Source organism: Oncorhynchus clarkii, chromosome 22 (genome assembly GCF_045791955.1).
Source record: "Oncorhynchus clarkii lewisi isolate Uvic-CL-2024 chromosome 22, UVic_Ocla_1.0, whole genome shotgun sequence".
NCBI lineage: Eukaryota > Metazoa > Chordata > Actinopteri > Salmoniformes > Salmonidae > Oncorhynchus > Oncorhynchus clarkii.
This window is the reverse complement of record NC_092168.1, coordinates 9,443,989-9,464,460: the sequence shown is the minus strand read 5'-3', so window position 1 is coordinate 9,464,460 and position 20,472 is coordinate 9,443,989. Positions and strand designations below refer to the sequence as shown.

General features: G+C 44.9%; 1 protein-coding gene across 1 annotated transcript in view; it reads right to left on the bottom strand.

The window, feature by feature from the left end:
• Positions 1-20,472, bottom strand: part of LOC139380576 (coiled-coil domain-containing protein 148-like) — a 48,558-nt gene that overhangs the window by 428 nt on the left and 27,658 nt on the right. The window contains exons 10-13 of the mRNA XM_071123373.1: positions 2,486-2,626; positions 1,606-1,724; positions 935-1,052; positions 600-743 (exon numbers count right to left, since the gene is read on the bottom strand). Of these exons, the coding sequence (XP_070979474.1) occupies positions 600-743; positions 935-1,052; positions 1,606-1,724; positions 2,486-2,626 (522 nt within the window). The remainder of the gene's footprint in view (positions 1-599; positions 744-934; positions 1,053-1,605; positions 1,725-2,485; positions 2,627-20,472) is intronic.

Here is a 20,472-nt window from a genome sequence, read left to right as displayed (position 1 = left end):
CAAACATTCCTCAGTTAAACCAAGGTGATTTAGTCATCGATCACGTTTTCAATTGGAGGAGATGATCTAACCGTCACTGGCCTGATTATGCAATAGACTGCAGGTACAAACCAGTGTGCTTTCCTGCACAGTGGAGTCGTGACACAATGTACCAGACAGATGTACTGTATGTAACTTCACCCACAGGCCTCGAGGGGATTCTGTTTAAAGGTCTGTCTGCATGAGGGTAAGGTTTGTTGACCCAGGTCAAACATTATTGTGAAGGATTTTTCTGGGTTTTTGTATGTCAGTGAGTGAGGCAGTAAACACAAAATATTACATTGACACAAAAAGGAGGTTGGTGGGAGGAGCTATAGGAGGACGGGCTCATTGTAATGGCTGGAATGGAATCACTGGAACGGCATCAAACATAAACCACGTTTGACCCCGTTCCATTCATTCCATTCCAGCCACAATGAGCCCGTCCTCCCACCACCCTCCTTGGACTGACACACGTTAACAACCTTGGGAGCTACTGGAGAGGGCGCAGTGGGGGAAAAGGCAGATTGACGTGTTGACTTGAGAGCAGAAAGTAAAGGACAGTGGCAGGCCAGACTCACCTGAGAGTCTGTGTACGTGTTGAGGTGATATAGGGGACGTTGCAACCGAAACTCCTCCTCTCCGCTCTGCTGCATTATCCGGCCTCTCCAGGCCTCCGTATCTCCCATCATCCTCTCTGGGTCTGGCTCTGCCACCACTGCCACCTTAACCGTTTGATGAAAGCCTAGTCATTTCCTTGTATTTCCCTATCCCACCAGTAAGTGGCAGTGAAGCCTCAAAACCAACGTGGAACAGCGGGGTCAAAAGCGGCCAGAAATGTTCTCCTCCGTGACATCTTAAATGTCAGATCCAATAAGGGAAGTGAATGGGAATAAGTACTGATAAAGAGATGTACCTGATTTCTCAGGGCCTCCAGACGACTGTCTCTCTCCTCTTCCTCTTTTAGGTGCTGGAGCGCCTGCGCCTCCCTCTCCTGCCTCCGCTGCAGCAGCGCCTCCTCACGAAACTGCACCCTGAGGGCAGGAGGGTACAGAGAGAGGGGAGGGAGAGAAGTGGGCAAGGACATCAGCCCTCAGCCCAGGCAACACCTATCTGTGGTGGCACAGCAGCCCTGCAGGCTGGGAGAGCGTTATGGGCTGCCAGAGAGCTGCTCCTCGGTCTCAGCAGCAGCTACAGTATCTCATGTCCTCAGTGCTCCTCACCCTGGCCTGACTATCTCAACCCTGTCTCTCTCTCTCTCGTTCTCCTAGCACTGTTTAAATGCCATGGACTTGAAAGGGGGCTTGAATGCTAGAGAGGACCGTGGAACAATAGGAGACTGAAAACTAAAAAGAAAACGGCAACTTATCGAATCATACCAGGGGTTCCTAAAATTAGATATTTCAAACTAATTCCTCAATTTGTCATGGAAAAACATATAAATGACTCCATAAATGATGCACCATTCAAGATGGTGTTTTATGAGCACTGTCCAAATAAGCCATAGGGGCGAACAAAGAACTCTCTGTCAGCCAGGTGTTGGGCTCTCTCCTTGAGGCTAAGCTGCTGCCCATGGTGCATGCTTACCTTTCCTTATCTCTCTTAGCTTGCTCTGCCATGAATCTCCTCAGCTCTGTCAATCTCTGCTGATCTCTCCTCTCCAGCTCCTCTCTCCTCCTCTGTTTCTCTGCATAGTACTGCTTCACCTAAGATATACAGGGAACGAACGTTCACAAAATAAACCAAAAAGTTGACAGTAATGCCTGGAGCAAGCGAGTGAGCACGAGTCATCGCGTCCTATTGATCGTGACGGTGTGAAATCAGATAAGAGTAAATCAAATGAATGAGACGATAGTTCATAGTCTGAGAGATGACTGTGTACAAGTATATGTAATCCATTTCAGCCTAAATGGCATAATTAATCAGAGATTCTCCCAGCTTTCCTGTGGTACTGTAGCAGGCCCCAAAGGAGGGGCGCAATAAAACAAGGCTGGCACCAATACACACCCTGGGGCGATACCAAGGGGCAATGAGGGTCAGGGACCACACACTTCTACATACACGCATGGCCACACACACACACACACACACACACACACACACACACACACACACACACACACACACACACACACACACACACACACACACACACACACACACACACACACACCATCATACCTCATTAAGCTGAATACACAATTAATCAAGCTAATGAAAATCATCATGACACTTTTCCACTTTTCTGACAACCTTATAATAACATATACGGTAATATTATGTTACATATCCGTGGAGTTAAATCACCCAAATGAACTTGGGCCATGCCTACAGTATATTGGATACTAAGATGTTATTATATATTGCCATAGAATCTGAGGAGCAAGGACTAATTTCAAACATAATGTGACTGGGGGCAGTGCAATATGCTGGAGCGTGGCAGGTGTAAGGATTAGGGGGTCTTTACTTTTTCCTTCTGCAGTGACCTCATGGCCGAGTCTCTCTCCTGCTCCCTCCTCAGTCTGTCCTCCTTTTCCTCCAGCTGCCTGCCAGCAATGGCTGCCTCCAATCTGGCAACCTCTTCTTGATGGGCACGCCATTTCTGCAGCTGGACACACACACACAGGCATGTAGGTTAGTGCCAATCAAAGGCTGCCTCTCTGGACCGAATCACGTTGCCAGATGCCCAGCTGGGTACAATCCCCAGGGTCTGGTGGGAATGAAAAGGGAAAGGAGGTGTTGAAACAGCACCTCACAGCACGTTAGAATACCTCAGGACAGTACCGAGACACAGAAAACCCTGCTCCCACACTGTAATGTAGCTATTTATGCACTATCCTGCACAACACTTACTTTTTATTTTTTATTTTACCCCTTTTTCTCCCCAATTTCGTAGTATCCAATTGTTGTAGTAGCTACTATCTTGTCTCATCGCTACAACTCCCGTACGGGCTCGGGAGAGACGAAGGTTGAAAGTCATGCGTCCTCCGATACACAACCCAACCAAGCCGCACTGCTTCTTAACACAGCGCGCATCCAACCCGGAAGCCAGCCGCACCAATGTGTCGGGGGAAACACCGTGCACCTGGCCACCTTGGCTAGCACGCACTGCGCCCAGCCCACCACAGGAGTTGCTGGTGCGCGATGGGACAAGGACATCCCTACCGACCAAGCCCTCCCTAACGACGCTAAGCCAATTGTGTGTCGCCCCACGGACCCCCCGGATTGCGGCCGGTTACGACAGAGCCTGGGCACGAACCCAGGGACTCTGATGGCACAGCTGGCGCTGCAGTACAGCGCCCTTAACCACTGCGCCACCCGGGAGGCCCCCACAACACTTACTTAACCAACAACATGTTGCTATAAGCCATTGTCTCACAGCTACACACACTCCAACACATACCACCCACCCAGTCAGACCTGTGTAAACACACACGCTCCACATATGCAATCAGACTCAGTGAAAGTGCGAGCACACACACATGTGCATGCACACACACACACACACACACGCACACACGCACACACGCACACACACAAGCACACACACAACAATAGTTGAGGAGTAAGTGACAGGTTGGTTATGCATCAGGGTCCCTGTGGCACGGTGTGCACTGAAGTGTTGCAATCCAAACAGGCAGACAGATTTACAGATCCATCAACACAGAGCTTAGGAACCCCCTAAAGAGAGCCAAGCATTATTAACACAGTCTATCACACATTAGCACCAGCATCATCATCAATCCAATCAGCCTGCCTGTCTGCCTGCCAGCCTGCCTAAGAGGAACCAACAACTGGCTGCTGTCTGTTTGTTTGGGGGAAGCTTAGAGGAAAGACCCTGCCCTGCCTTAATCAAATGACATCGGGGTTTGTCTCAAATGGCACCCTATTCCATTTAGTGCACTGCTTTTGAGTAGTGCACTATAGAGGATGACAAAGCAAGAAAACGTGTTTCACTGTACTACTGCACGTGACAATAAAACGTGGAACTTGGAATAGGGTACCATTTGGTACGTAGACTTGGGGATGGAAAGATCTGGAGGTTTATGCTTACATTAAGGCCTCTTGTGGGTTTAATAGAAGAGTTATTAGTTATGATGCAAGACAGAGGCTCAACCTCTTAGAAGGTCTGCCCTTAGAGGAAGCATCAGCTGTATTTCTTATCAACCACTCACTTTACAGAACTTTTTGACTCAACTTTATTGTCACTCAACTTTGAGATAACTCAACTATTCTCACTCAACTTTGAGATAAGATAATGGCTGTGGGGAAATGTTGGTTGCGGCTCTGTGCATACATAGAAACACGTAATAAAACATAGACAAGGACATACACAGACAATAAATACAGGTAGAAAAAGTGCATGAGCAATCAATGACTCATCTGTACACTAAACACATCAGTACACTCTGTCAACTACAACATCAACTGAAGGCCAACCCGCGGCTCCAACTTGTGGTTTCAAACATCCAGGAGCCTCACTACCACTGGAACTTCAAGGTTGAAACTAATTCAAATCAAATATAACAATTAAATATCAACCTCAGATTGCCTGTAGATCAGAAATGTGGTAATTTGTCTCTCAGTCTCCAATTTGCCAGGATAGTGTCTAGTCATCCTTGTTGTGGTGAGAGGGAGAGAGAGAGAGAGAGAGAGAGAGAGAGAGAGGAAGTGAGTGATAGAGAGAGAGAGAGGAAGTGAGTGAGAGAGAGAGAGAGAGAAAGAAAACGAGGGAGAGAGAGAGAGGGGGGGGGAAGTGAGTGAGAGAGAGAGAGAGAGAGAGAGAGAGATAAATAGAGTGGAAAAGTGAGTGAGAGGGAGAAAGAGACCAGAGACCAGAGAGAGACCTTAAATTTGATGTTATTGAACAGCCTGTGGATAGGAGGCTGCTGGGAGGAGCTATAGGAGCACGGGCTCATTGTAATGGCTGGAATGGAATAAATGGAATGGAATCAAACACATCACACATATGGAAATCACGTTTGACACCGTTCCATTTATTCAATTCCAGCCATTACGATGAGCCCTGTCATGGTACCACCTGTCACCAGAGGGCGGCAGAGACCGTCCTAGAGACATCAACGACTGTTACGACTTCTAGAAGTAGTGGGTGGAGGAGTCAGGCGCAGAGAGCAGGGTACTTCGATACGTGGATATTTATTTCCAAACAACAGAGTGTCGGTCAAACACAAGGGCGCATAAAGACCCAGTCCAAACAAACAGAACGAAACTGTTCGGAAAATAGAATCCACAAAATATACACACACCAATAACAGAAAAACAAGCCCGCACAAAAGGTGGCGGGCCTACCAGGTTTAAATAGCCCAAAACAAAAACCCCAAAAAGATACAGGTGAAACTAATCAGACAACACTAAATGAAAACAGAAAAGGGGATCGGTGGCAGCTAGTAGGCCATCGACGACGACCGCCGAGCGCCGCCCGAACAGGAAGAGGCACAATCTTAGGCGGGATTCGTGACAACGACACTCAAATGTGTCCTATTTACCCATTATGATTTCCCTGTTAAAAGAGGTGTTTTCTGTTGTCCTTTGCTGAAGCTTGAATTATGTGCCATGTGCGTTTGTCTCCTGAGTGAGTTTACAAGACTTAGTGTTTGTTGTTGTCCATCATACTGCTCCGGGAGGCCTAGACGACATCCTGATCTTCTCCAAGACCCTTCCGGAACACATCTTGCACGCCCGCCAAGTCCTGAGACGCTTGCTGCAGAGTCAACTATACCTCAAGATTGAGAAGTGTGAGTTCCATGTTTTCCAAGTCTCTTTCCTGGGCCACATTATCTCTTCCGCCAGCATCCAAATGGACCCTGTAAAGGTCACTGACTGGCTCCGTCCCGCCTCACTCCAGCGGTTCCTTGGGTTTGCCAATTTTTACAGACGTTTTATATGGAACTTTGGTGCGGTAGCAGCGCTTCTCATGACCCTAACCCTCAAGTCCCAGACCCATTTTGGCTGGACCCTCGAGGCTGACAGGGCATTCATGGAGATCAAGGGAAGTTTCACCTCCGAATCCATCCTCGTTCATCCTGATCCTACTCGTCCCTTCGTGGTAGATGTGGACGCCTCGGACACCGGAGCAGGGGCGGTCCTTTTACAGCGGAACGAGGGGGACAAGAGAATACACACGTGCCTTTCTTTCCAAGCGGTTTTCGCCAGTGGAACGCAACTACGATGTAGGGAACCCGGGAGCTCTTGGCAGTCAAGTGGGCCCTTGAGGGGTGGAAACACTGGTTAGAGGGGGCACCTCATTCTTTTGTGATCTGGATGGACCATAAGAACTTGGTCTCCATTCAAGAAGCCAGGAGGTTGAACGTTCGCCAGGCTAGGTGGAACCTGTTTTTTAACAGATTCAACTTCACTCTAGCCTATTGCCCGGGATCCAAGAATCAGAAAGCAGATGCATTGTGGCTCCCGTGTTATGGAGTATAGAGACTACGGTACGACAAGCCCAGACCAGAGAACCTGACCCCAGTGGGTGTCCCACTAACAGACTTTATGTTCCGCAATCGGCCCGCTCTCGAGTACTACAATGGGGACACTCCTCTGAATTAACTGAGAATCCAGGGGTTAATCGGACCACTGGAGTTCCTGAGGCAGAAATTCTGGTGGCCCAACATGATTGAGGATGTGAGCAAGTCGTCACAACAGCGACCAGCTGGGATGCTCCAACTAGTCGGCCCTGGTCCCACCTGTCTTCGTGAGTCGGTGAGTCTCTCCTCTGGGTTCCACCCACAGTCGAATGGGCAAACAGAGCGGGCCAACCAGGAGCTGGAGAAGTTCCTCCGCTCTTTTGTCTCCACCCAGGCCAGCAACTGGAGCAAGTTCCTCGCCTGGGCAGAGTATGCTCCCAACACACTGCCGAACTCGCCGTTCGATTGTCAGTTCGAGTCCCCCCCCCACGTTTCCTGATCAAGAGGCGGACGTGCGGACGTGCCATCAGCCGAGGCGTTCATTCGACGATGTCGCCGCACCTGGATCAGAGTGCGATCACTCTTGCTCCGCTCATCTGCCCTCAACCAACACCAGGCAAACTGTCAACGAAGGCCTCTTTGGCTCCTCCAACCGGGTCAACGAGTGTGGCTGTCCCCTCATGATCTTCCCTCAAAGGTGGACTCGCGGGCCTCCCAGGTGGCGCAGTGGCCCACTGGGCCAGTCTCCCGTCTCAAGCTGGTAAGGACAAGTCCCTTCTCTCCCCTCACACCTGCCACTCTAACTTCTTGAGTGTAGGATTTAAAGGATTTAAATTTTTGGCTAAAAAACGTACCTATTTGAAAGGCCCAGAAACTAGAATATGCATATAATTGTCAGACTAGGATAGAAAACACTCTAAAGTTTCTAAAACTGTCAAAATATTGTCTGTATAACAGAACTGATATTGCAGGCGAAAACCGGAGGAAAATCCAACAAGGAAGTGCTGTTTTTCCTGAAAGCTCTCTGTTCCATTGTCACGTTCTGACGTTTATTTCCTTTGTTTTGTATTCATTTAGTGTGGTCAGGGCGTGAGTTGGGTGGGCAGTCTATGTTTGTTTTTCTAGGTTTTGGGTATTTCTATGTTTCGGCCTAGTATGGTTCTCAATCAGAGGCAGGTGTCATTAGTTGTCTGATTGAGAATCATACTTAGGTAGCCTGGGTTTCACTGTGTGTTTGTGGGTGATTGTTCCTGTCTCTGTGTTTGCACCAGATAGGGCTGTTTAGGTTTTCTCACGTTTATTGTTTTGTTAGTCTATTCATGTATAGTTTTCTTTATTAAAGAACCATGAATAGAAACCAGGCTGCATTTTGGTCCGCCTCTCCTTCAACTCAAGAGAACCGTTACATCCATTTGATGCCTTGCCTCCATTTAAAGGGATATCAACTAGATTCCCTTTCCTATAGCTTCCTCAAGGTGTCAACAGTCTTTAGACATAGTTTCAGGCTTTTATTTTGAAAAATTTGCCAGAAAGATCACAATGCGTCAGTGGATAGCTGGGTGTTCGCAGAGTTTTGCTTGCGCAACAGAGTGGGGCAGCCATTGTCTCTTCCTCTCCTATTGAAAAAGCTACAGTCCCGGTTGATATATTATTGATTATCTATTTTTAAAACAACCTGAGGATTGATTATAAAAAACGTTTGACATGTTTCTGTGCACATTACGGATACTATTTGGAATTTTCGTCTGCGATGTCGTGACCGCTCGAGCCTGTGGACTTCTGAACATAACGCGCCAAACAAATGGAGGTATTTTGGATATAAAAATAATCTTTATGGAACAAAAGGAACATTTATTGTGTAACTGGAAGTCTCGTGAGTGCAAACATCCGAAGATCATCAAAGGTAAGCAATTTAATTTATTGCTTTTCTGACTTTCGTGACCAATCTACTTGGCTGCTAGTGTTTGTAATATTTTGTCTACTGAGAGAGATGTTCTTACATAAACGCTTGTTATGCTTTCGCCGAAAAGCTGTATTGAAATCAGACACACTAGGTGAATTAAAAAACAAGCTAAACTGTGTTTTGCTATATTGCACTTGTGATTTCATGAAAATGTAATATTTTTAGTAATTTCATTTGAATTTGGCGCGCTGCAATTCAGCGGGTGTTGATGAAAATGATCCCGCTAACGGGATGGGTGCGTCAAGAAGTTAACGACACCCAGGAGTGTCCTATTTACTCATTATGATGTCCCTGTTAAAAGATGTGTGTTTTCTGTTGTACTTTGCTGAAGCATGAATTATGTGCCCTGTGCGTTTGTCTCCTGAGTGAGTTTGAGACTTAGTGTTTGTTGTTTTTCAAGTGTTACTGTGATCCTTCCATGACTGTTTCTCAGTAATGTATTATGTTTGTCCTTAACCACTGATTCCTTGTCTGTCCCCTTCTCTGCACCTGGGTCCAACCAAACCATGTCACAAAGCCCGTCCTCCTAAAGCTCCTCTCACCAGCCTCCACTGATACATGAGTACTGGACCAAACTCTCATATGAAACTCTTAGAATATTAAGTAAAGTAAGCATTGTCCAAGCCAAAACAGCCAATAGAGCAGGAGCCTATTTCCTGTTTCTGTAGCTTGATGTAGTACTGGTACACCCCCTGGAAAGGACGCTACTCTGTCACAGAATATTATGAATATTATGCTGTTATTAATTACTAAGTTAGACAAATAATTATATATTCAAGGATTGCTGCACATTACTGTAAGAGCCAGAGTGTATAGATGTAGTCTCTCTCTGTCAACATATATTACGTGTATACGTGTATATTACATATATTACGTGTATACGTGTATATTACATATATTACGTGTATACGTGTATATTACATATATTACGTGTATACGTGTATATTACATATATTACGTGTATACGTGTATATTACATATATTACGTGTATACGTGTATATTACATATATTACGTGTATACGTGTATACGTGTATATGTATATACGTGTATATTACATATATTACGTGTTTTGAATTTGATACAGTGCCTTGCGAAAGTCTTCGGCCCCCTTGAACTTTGCGACCTTTTGCCACATTTCAGGCGTGTGAAGAATCAACAACAAGTGGGACACAATCATGAAGTGGAACGACATTTATTGGATATTTCAAACTTTTTTAACAAATCAAAAACTGAAAAATTGGGCGTGCAAAATTATTCAGCCCCTTTACTTTCAGTGCAGCAAACTCTCTCCAGAAGTTCAGTGAGGATCTCTGAATGATCCAATGTTGACCTAAATGACTAATGATGATAAATACAATCCACCTGTGTGTAATCAAGTCTCCGTATAAATGCACCTGCACTGATTGTCTCAGAGGTCCGTTAAAAGCGCAGAGAGCATCATGAAGAACAAGGAACACACCAGGCAGGTCCGAGATACTGTTGTGAAGAAGTTTAAAGCCGGATTTGGATACAAAAAGATTTCCCAAGCTTTAAACATCCCAAGGAGCACTGTGCAAGCGATAATATTGAAATGGAAGGAGTATCAGACCACTGCAAATCTACCAAGACCTGGCCGTCCCTCTAAACTTTCAGCTCATACAAGGAGAAGACTGATCAGAGATGCAGCCAAGAGGCCCATGATCACTCTGGATGAACTGCAGAGATCTACAGCTGAGGTGGGAGACTCTGTCCATAGGACAACAATCAGTCGTATATTGCACAAATCTGGCCTTTATGGAAGAGTGGCAAGAAGAAAGCCATTTCTTAAAGATATCCATAAAAAGTGTCGTTTAAAGTTTGCCACAAGCCACCTGGGAGACACACCAAACATGTGGAAGAAGGTGCTCTGGTCAGATGAAACCAAAATTGAACTTTTTGGCAACAATGCAAAACGTTATGTTTGGCGTAAAAGCAACACAGCTCATCACACTGAACACACCATCCCCACTGTCAAACATGGTGGTGGCAGCATCATGGTTTGGGCCTGCTTTTCTTCAGCAGGGACAGGGAAGATGGTTAAAATTGATGGGAAGATGGATGGAGCCAAATACAGGATCATTCTGGAAGAAAACCTGATGGAGTCTGCAAAAGACCTGAGACTGGGACGGAGATTTGTCTTCCAACAAGACAATGATCCAAAACATAAAGCAAAATCTACAATGGAATGGTTCAATAATAAACATATCCAGGTGTTAGAATGGCCAAGTCAAAGTCCAGACCTGAATCCAATCGAGAATCTGTGGAAAGAACTGAAAACTGCTGTTCACAAATGCTCTCCATCCAACCTCACTGAGCTCGAGCTGTTTTGCAAGGAGGAATGGGAAAAAATTTCAGTCTCTCGATGTGCAAAACTGATAGAGACATACCCCAAGCGACTTACAGGTGTAATCGCAGCAAAAGGTGGCGCTACAAAATATTAACTTAAGGGGGCTGAATAATTTTGCACGCCCAATTTGTTAAAAAAGTTTGAAATATCCAATAAATGTCGTTCCACTTCATGATTGTGTCCCACTTGTTGTTGATTCTTCACAAAAAATACAGTTTTATATCTTTATGTTTGAAGCCTGAAATTTGGCAAAAGGTCGCAAAGTTCAAGGGGGCCGAATACTTTCACAAGGCACTGTATCTGTGTCGAAACAGCTGTGTAAAGTCTGGTGATTCGAACCTACTGTTCAAAAACACAATGTAGTAACTTCCATACATTCCAAAATAATACTTACAAATACACACTCAAAGACAATCTATTTTGTGTTGACTATTTCTCAATCTAGTAGGCTACTCTCACAGATACATTCTCTGTCTGCGTCTATCACAAATGGCAGTCTATTCCCTCCATAATGCACAACCTTTCACCAGAGCCTACCCATTGGGAACACACTGTTTAAATCAACATGGTTTCCATGTCACTTGAATGAAATTTTGTGGGCCCTGGTCAAAGTAGGGCGCGCTAATAGCATTTCAATCCGTGACGTCACTCGCTCTGAGACCTTGAAGTAGTTGTTCCCATTGCTCTGCAAGGGCCGTGGCTTTTGTGGAGCGATGGGTAACGATGCTTCGAGGGTAGCTCTTGTCGATGTGTGCAGAGGGTCCCTGGTTCGAGCCCAGGTAGGGGCGGGGAGACGGACGGAAGCTAAACTGTTACATATAGGTAATAGAGTGCCATTTGGGACGCACACTCCGAATGTGGGTGCGGATGTGAAAAATCACACCAGAGAAAAGCTAGGTTTTTAAAACACACACACAATTGCACCATCAATCAAGCTAGATAAGATAGGCGGGTGCTTAATGTTGGGAACTGGAGAGATGTGAGCAGTGCAAACAGCGTGTGTGTGTGTGTGTGTGTTTGTGCAAGTGCATGTGCCTCTTTGTGTTTATTATGTCCTCTCCTATATTTGAGTATGTAAATATTAAAAACCAAACAGAACAGCGAAGTGGCCATCATAGCTACCTTAAACCAATCTTACTTCATATTCCCCAAGCTCCCGAGAAAAAACGTTAAAAACCATGCCACAAGTGGCTGAACTGATTGGGTATGTCTTGCTTGTTTATTGCTGGTTAGAGAATGCATCTTCGAGAGCGCAAGAGGAATAATACACTCATTACATACAGTCTACAGCACATATGTCAGAGTCAAGGCCCGCGGGCCACATCCGGCCCGCAAGAAGGTTTTTTACGGCCCCTGGGATGATCTTGATTTATTATTAGAACCGGCCCGCAGCAAGCCGGCAGCCCGCAGATCTTTTACACGCACCAATACTACATTTCCCACAATGCAAAGGTGACGCACCGAGCAGTAGGCTGCTTCATTTCAATATTTATTGGCACAGCAGTCGTCAGCATCACAGTAAAATTAACTTTCAGATACCCATCAAAAATGGCAAAACGGAAGGTGGATACTGAGAACCGGGGGTTTCAAACAAGGTGGGAGTCGGAGTATATGTTCACGAAGGTAGCTGGAAAACCTGTGTGTCTTCTGTGTGGAGAAAGTGTGGCGGTACTGAAAGAGTATAATCTGAGACGACATTATGAAACGAAACACGCGGACAAAAACAAGAATATGGACATGGAACAAAGGCTACAAAAGGCAGAGGAATTAAAACGAGGCCTCAAATCTCGACAGGCTCTGTTCAAAAAAGCCAAATCACAAGGCCAGGCTGCTGTCAAGGCCAGTTTTATTTTGGCAGAAGAGATCGCTAAATCAGCCCGGCCATTTACGGAGGGGGATTTCATCAAAAACTGCATGATTAAAGTTTGTGACGAAGTTTGCCCAGAAAAAAGGCAACTCTTTTTAAATGTGAGTCTGAGCAGAAACACCATTGCCGAGAGAGTAGACCAGTTGTCCATCAATCTAAAAGAGCAGCTTGTGAAAAAGGGAAAAGATTTTATTGCATATTCCTTGGCTGTGGATGAGAGCACCGACATTTCTGACATTGCCCAGTTGTCAATTTTCATCCGCGGAGTGGACTCCAACCTAAGCGTGACAGAGGAGTTTTTGGCTTTACGTCCTATGCATGGCACAACTACGGGGCATGATTTGTATGAAGAGGTGTCAAGATGTGTAAATGAGATGGAGCTGCCTTGGGAAAAACTCGTGGGTTTGACAACCGACGGAGCACCTGCGATGTGTGGACACAGGAGCGGACTGGTGGCGAAGATACGGGAAAAGATGCAAGAGGAAAACGCGACAGGTGAGCTGACAGCTTATCATTGTATCATACACCAGGAAGCGTTGTGCGGTAAAGCCTTGAAAATGGAGCATGTAATGAGCATCATCACGCGCACAGTTAACTTTATCAGAGCCAAAGGTTTGAATCACCGCCAGTTCAAGGCATTTCTGACGGAGTTAGAAACGGAGCATGGTGATTTGCCTTATCACACAGAGGTGCGATGGCTAAGCCAGGGAAAGGTGCTTCAAAGATGTTTCGAGCTTCGTGAGGAGATTTGTCTGTTCTTGGACAGCAAAGGGAAAGACACAACACAACTCCGAGACGAAATGTTTCTGTGTGAAATGGCTTTTCTGTGTGACATTACGAGTCATCTGAATGCAATAAACTTGCAGCTGCAGGGTCGGGATCGTGTCATCTCTGATATGTACAGTACAGTGAAGGCATTTAAAACCAAACTGACTCTGTGGGAGACGCAGATGCGGAAAGAAAATTTGAGCCACTTTCCCAGCTGCCAGACCATGAAAGAGAAGCTCTCTACCAGTGCGTTCCCGAGCACACAGTTGGCTGATAAAATAGGTATGCTTGCCGCTGACTTTCGACGCCGATTTGCTGACTTTGAAGCACAAAAAAGCAGGTTGGAACTGCTCGGTAACCCATTTGCTGTTGACGTGGAAAGCTCACCACCAAACCTCCAAATGGAGTTGATTGACCTCCAATGCAATGATGCACTGAGGGCAAAATATGCGGCAGTGGGTGCTGCGGAGTTCGCCCGTTTCCTCCCCGGCACAATGCCCCAGCTGCGCATCCAGGCTGCTCAAACGTTGTCTATGTTTGGCAGCACATACCTGTGTGAACAACTGTTTTCTTTGATGAACCTGAACAAAACATCACACAGAAGTCGACTTACTGCTGAACACCTCCACTCAATTCTGAGGATTTCTTCAGCTCAGAGCCTTACCCCGAACATTGATGAACTTGTGGAAAAGATGGGACACCACCAAGTATCACCCTCAACCTCAAACAAGTGAACATTACTGTGCAATCACATATTTAGAGTTTTTACTCAGTTCAAGTTTAAAAGTTAAAATTTAATATTTGTTTTCACTGCATGTTACTTCTCCTTAAACAAAGTGTTGTTTTTGATTAATAGATTTTTGCACTTTATTTTTTTGTATTTCAATCCAATTATATTTTAAAAATATTTCAGTTGAGTGGATGATAGAAAATTGCTATTATTGTTTTTTCTTTGAAGTAAATTTAGCCCACTTTTGCTAAAATAGAAAATATAGTCTACTGATGGTGCCTTGAATACCGGTTTCTTTCATTTAATGTTCATGTTATGGGGATATTTATATAAAGGAAATTTGTCTTTTGTGTCTGTTGAAAATTAAAGATTACTGACAGAGCCATAAGAAAATATTGCTTTATTTATCTGATCATATTGTAATATATTTGTTAGGTTTTCAGTAGGTTCAATTAGGTTCACTAGACTATATGCGTCATTTAAAAATTTTTCAATGAACATTCGAACAGTCCGGCCCTCGTCTTGTAGCTGATTTTTTTATTTGGCCCTCCGTCCATTTGACTTTGACACCCCTGGTCTACAGCAATTCATCACTACAATCTAATTTTCTGTGCCTCGCTGCAAAGTACAAACATACTTTTTGTACATGGCAGCCTTAAAAAATGAAGACTAAATCTAGAAATGTCAGAATGATAAAAGCACAGCGGCCTTTTACATCTGCAAAACCTGCCTTCCCTAAAGTGTTTGTTTATATAATTTTAACATAGCTCAGAGTTTTGCCTCTGAGCACTCACTGACAGACTAACCAATGAGAGATCTGCCATTTTCAGGTCTTGCCATAGATTTTCAAGAAGATTTAAGTCCAAACTGTAACTCGCCCACTCAGGAACATTCACTGTCTTCTTGGTAAGACACTCCAGTGTAGATTTGGCCATGTGTTTTAGGGTATTGTCCTCCTGAAAGGTGAATTCATCTCCCAGCGTCTGGTAGAAAGCATGCTGAACCAGGTTTTCCTGATTTGACTGTCAAATTCCATTTTTTTTAAATCCTGAGATAAGGGTACACAAGGGTATTTGGGTTCAAGTATCCATGGCAATGTCCTTACAAGTGATGGTCTTAAAATGGGGGCCAGAGCAATGTACTTTAATGACTTAACCTTTCACGGCTAGGGGTTCCGCTAGCAGAACGTTTCGACAACATCCAGTGAAAATGCAGAGCGCGAAATTCAAAATAAATTAGAAATATTTAACTTTCATACAATCACAAGTGCAGTACACCAAAATACAGCTTAACTTCTTGTTAATCTAGCCACCATGTCAGATTTCAAAAAGGCTTTACGGCGAAAGCCAGGACAGCACCCCATCAAACAAACACATGACAATCATAATTCAACCCGCCAGGCGCAACACAAAACTCAGAAATAACGATATAATTCATGCCTTACCTTTTGAAGAGCTTCTTCTGTTGGCACTCCAATATGTTCTATAAACATCACAAATGGTCCTTTTGTTTGGTTAATTTCGTCGTTATCTCCAAAATGTCCATTTATTTGGCGCGTTTGATTCGGTTAAACACCGGTTCCAACTCGCCCGACATGACTACCATTTATCTAATAAGTTACCTGTAATCTTGGTCCAAACATTTCAAACAACTTTCGTAATCCAACTTTAGGTATTTTTAAACGTAAATAATCGATAAAATTTAAGACAGAATACACTGGGTTCAATTGCGTCTAAAATGAAAGTGGAGCGAGCTTCAGGTCGCGCGCCCCGATGATGATGATAACATTATTTCAACTTCGGCTAATAAATGTGTTTCTGAGCGAGATCCCGCCTTTCTTGGAAATCTGAAATATTTAACAATGAACTAAACTCTAGTCTGTCGTGTAGTAGGCTCGATGGGTATAATCAAGGGTAAGTTTATTCAGCAAGCTTATCACTCCATCACAGCATACATCATCAGCACATGCATACTCTTCTTCTCCCTATCTGGAATCCTGTTCGCATTGTACTTCCGTTCTGTATCAGAATAGGTCAAATAAAATACCTGTGTCTCTAGTGGCAAACATGGGTAGTGCAGCAGAACACAACATACAACATTCAAATTAGTGGATTAGGCTATTTCAGCCACAACCGTAACTACCAGGTGTATACAATCGAGCACACAGCCTTGCAAACTCCATAGACAAACATTGGCAGTAGAATAGCCCATATTCAAGAGCTCAGTGACTTTCAACATCGTACTGTCATAGGATGCCACTTTTCCAACAAGTCTGTTCGTAAAATTTCTGTCCTGCTAGAGCTGCTCCGGTCAACTGTAAGTGCTGTTATTGTGAAATGGAAGCGTCTAGGCGCAACAACGGCTAAGCCATGAAGTGGTAGGCCACACAAGCTCACAGAAAGGGACGGCGAGTGCTGAAGCATGTACCGTGTAAAAATCGTCTGTCCTCGGTTGCAACATTCACTATCGAGTTCCAAACTGTCTCTGGAAGCAACATCAGCACACTGTTCGTCGGGAGCTTCATGAAATGGGTTTCCATGGCCGAGCAGCTGCACAGAAGGCTGAGATCACTGTGCAACAATGCCAAGCGTCGGCTGGCGTGGTGTAAAACTTGCCACCACTCTCTGGCAGTCAGACAGACACATCTGGGTTTGGCGGATGCCAGGAGAACGCCACCTGCCCCAATGCATAATGCCAACTGTAAAGTTTGGCGGAGGGGGAATAATGGTCTGGGGCTGTTTTTCATGGTTCGGGCTAGGCCCCTTAGTTCCAGTGAAGGAAATCTTAATGCTACAGCATACAATGACATTCTAGATGATACTGTGCTTCCAACTTTGTGGCAACAGTTTGGGTAAGGCCCTTTCCTGTTTCAGCATGGCAATGCCCCCGTGCACAAAGCGAGGTCCATACAGAAATGGTTTGTCGAGATCGGTGTGGTAAAACTTGACTGGCCTGCACAGAACCCTGACCTCAACCCCATCGAACACCTTTGGGATGAATTGGAATGCCGACTGCGAGCCTGGCTGAGTCGCCCAACATCAGTGCCCAACCTCACTAATGCTCTTGTGGGTGAATGGAAGCAAGTCCCCGCAGCAATGTTCCTACATCTAGTGGAAAGCCTTCCCAGAATAGTGGAGGCTGTTATAGCAGCAAAGGGGGGAACAACTTCATATTAATGCCCATGATTTTGGAATGAGATGTTCGACAAGCAGGTGTCCACATACTTTTGGCGATTCGTATTTTCTTTCTTTTCATATCTTGGTCTAGTATGCGTCAAGCTCCGGTACCTTGACCTCTTGTACATTCGCTTTTCTATCGGCACGGCACATCCGTGTGTAATGACCATTTGTTTCACAGTCCTTGCATTTAGACTTGGCGGCAGGGTAGTTTGTTGCGTTAGCTAAGTGAGTATTAGAGCCACACCTGTAACAGCATCGACCTGACTTTCTTGCATCATCAGGTGGATTGGAGTCAGTACGGGCCTGTACCTCCGTTTATTCTTCTTTTGGGGATTTTCTCTCACTGCCTGTACTGGCAGTGGATTGTTAATGAATTGGATGTGGTCTTGGCCACTTTCCACTTGAGTAGCGAGCGCAATAGCAGTGTGCAGTGTGAGATTAGCCTGAAGTAAAAGCCTTTCTTTGACATGGGGAGCCTGAGGCCTTTTCAACAAGTTGATCTCTCAACATCTCATCTCCTCTACCACCAAAGTCACAGTTCACAAGTAACTCTCTCAGGGCAGCAACGTGATCTGGTATGGACTCATCGGGTCTCTGTGCTCTTTGTCTGAATTTATAGCGCTCAACCACGACATTGATAGCCGGAATGAAATGTCCCTGGAGAGCTGGGACAGGTGTTGCAAATGTATTACCTGTTAAGTTGTAAAAGATCATTTGATCTTCAGTACCAAGGCAATGTAGTAGCACTGCATGCTTCCTAGAATCTGGCCAGTCACAGCCACCAAGTAATTGTTGACAGCCACCAAGTAATTGTTGAAGATTTTCAACCACAATGCCAACGGCATCGTAGGTTGACCAGGGAAGGGCAGGAATGGAGTAGTTGACGATGCTAACGCTACCGCCATCCTTGTCGCCAATCTTGTCGTGTAGTAGGCTCAGTAACATCAGGACACGATGGGTATAATTAAGGGTAAGTTTACTCTGCAAGCTTAGCACTCCATCACAGCAGACATCATCAGCACATGCATACTCTTCCTCTCCCTATCTGGAATCCAGTTCGCATTGTACATCCGTTCTGTATCAGAATAGGTCAATTAAAATACCTGTAGTGCAACAGAACACGACATTGTCATCCGTTCCATATTCATCTCATAGAAATTTGCCAACTGATTCTCTATGCACCAACATGTCTTTCAAAACAAGATAGAGTAGCATCAATATACCTACAGCTGTGGAATCTGTAATGCAATAGAAAACATCTGTAGATAATAATTGATATAATCTCTGTCCCGACGTTAAGTACAACATGCAGTGGCTTGCGAAAGTATTCAACCCGCTTGCCATTTTTCCTATATTGTTGCTTACAAGCTGCAATTAAAATAGACTTTGGGGGGGTTTGTATCATTTGATTTACACAACATGCCTATCACTTTGAAGATGCAAAATATTTTTTATTGTGAAACAAACAAGAAATAAGACAAAAAAACAGATAGCTTGAGCATGCATAACTATTCACCCCCCCCCCCCCCCCCCCCCCCTTCTTCAAGGCAAAACTGCTCCAGCTCCTTCAAGTTGGATGGGTTCCCCTGGTGTTCAGCAATCTTTAAGTCATACCACAGATTCTCAATTGGATTGAGGTCTGGCCTTTGACTAGGCCATTCCAAGACATGCAAATGTCTTAAACCACTCGAGTGTTGCTTTAGCAGTATGCTTAGGGACATTGTCCTGCTGGAAGGTGAACCTCCGTCCCAGTCTCAAATCTCTGGGAGACTGAAACAGGTTTCTCTCAAGAATTTCCCTGTATTTAGCGCCATCCATCATTCCTTCAATTCTGACCAGTTTCCCAGTCCCTGCCGATGGAAAAACATCCCCACAGCATGATGCTGCTGGTGTTCTCGGGGTGATAAGAGGTGTTGGGTATGCGCCAGACATAGCGTTTTCCTTGATGGCCAAAAAGCTACATTTTAGTATCATCTGACCAGAGAACCTTCCATATGTTTGGGGAGTCTCCCACATGCCTTTTGGCAAACACCAAATGTATTTGCTTAATTTTTTCTTTAAGCAATAGCTTTTTTTCTGGCCACTCTTCCATAAAGCCCAGCTCTGTGGAGTGTACAGCTTAAAGTGGTTCTATGGACAGATATTCCAATCTCTGCTATGGAGCTTTGCAGCTCCTTCAGCGTTCTCTTTGGTCTCTTTGATGCCTCTCTGATTAATGCCCTCCTTGCCTGGTCTGTGAGTTTTGGTGGGCGGCCCTCTCTTGGCAGGTTTGTTGTGGTGCTATTTTCTTTCCATTTTTTATAATGGATTTAAAGGTGCTCCGTGGGATGTTCAAAGTTTCAGATATTTTTTTATAACCCAACCCTGATCTGTACTTCTCCACAACTTTGCCTCTGACCTGTTTAGAGAGCTCCTTGGTTGCCATGGTGCCGCTTGCTTGGTGGTGCCCCTTGCTTAGTGGTGTTGCAGACTCTGGGGACTTTCAGAACAGGTGTGTACATATACTGAGATTATGTGACAGATCATGTGACACTTAGATTGCACACAAGTGGACTTTATTTAACTAATTCTGTGACTTCTGAAGATAATTGGTAGCACCAGATCTTATTTTGGGGCTTCATAGCAAGGGGGGGAATACATATGTACACACCACTTTTCAGTTTTTTATTTTTTAGAATTTTTTGAAACATGTTATTTTTTCCCTTTCACTTCACCAATTTAGACTATTTTGTGTATGTCCATTACATGAAATAAAAATAAAAATGCATTGAAATTACAGGTTGTAATCCAACAAAATAGGAAAAACCCTAAGGGGGATGAATACTTTTGCAAGACAATGTATTTGGTTTTCCCCACTCCCAGAGGAAGTAAGCTCAGCCTAGTTGCCTCCTCCATGCAGCCATCTGTGCTGCCTGAACCACAGGGCAGCTAGGCTAACACACCAGGGCCTGGCGTTGCACAATACACTAGCCTGGCCAGGGGGAAGACATCAGGGGTCAATTTGGCCAAGAAAAACATTTACTCTGGGGCTCCTCCCACTGCACATCATGATAACTCACAGGTGAGTTGCACACAGCCCAGCTCATAATGAGGCCAGCTCCACCACGAGGCCTCCCCCATCACCGCCAGGTCTCCTCCAGGCCTCATCCAGC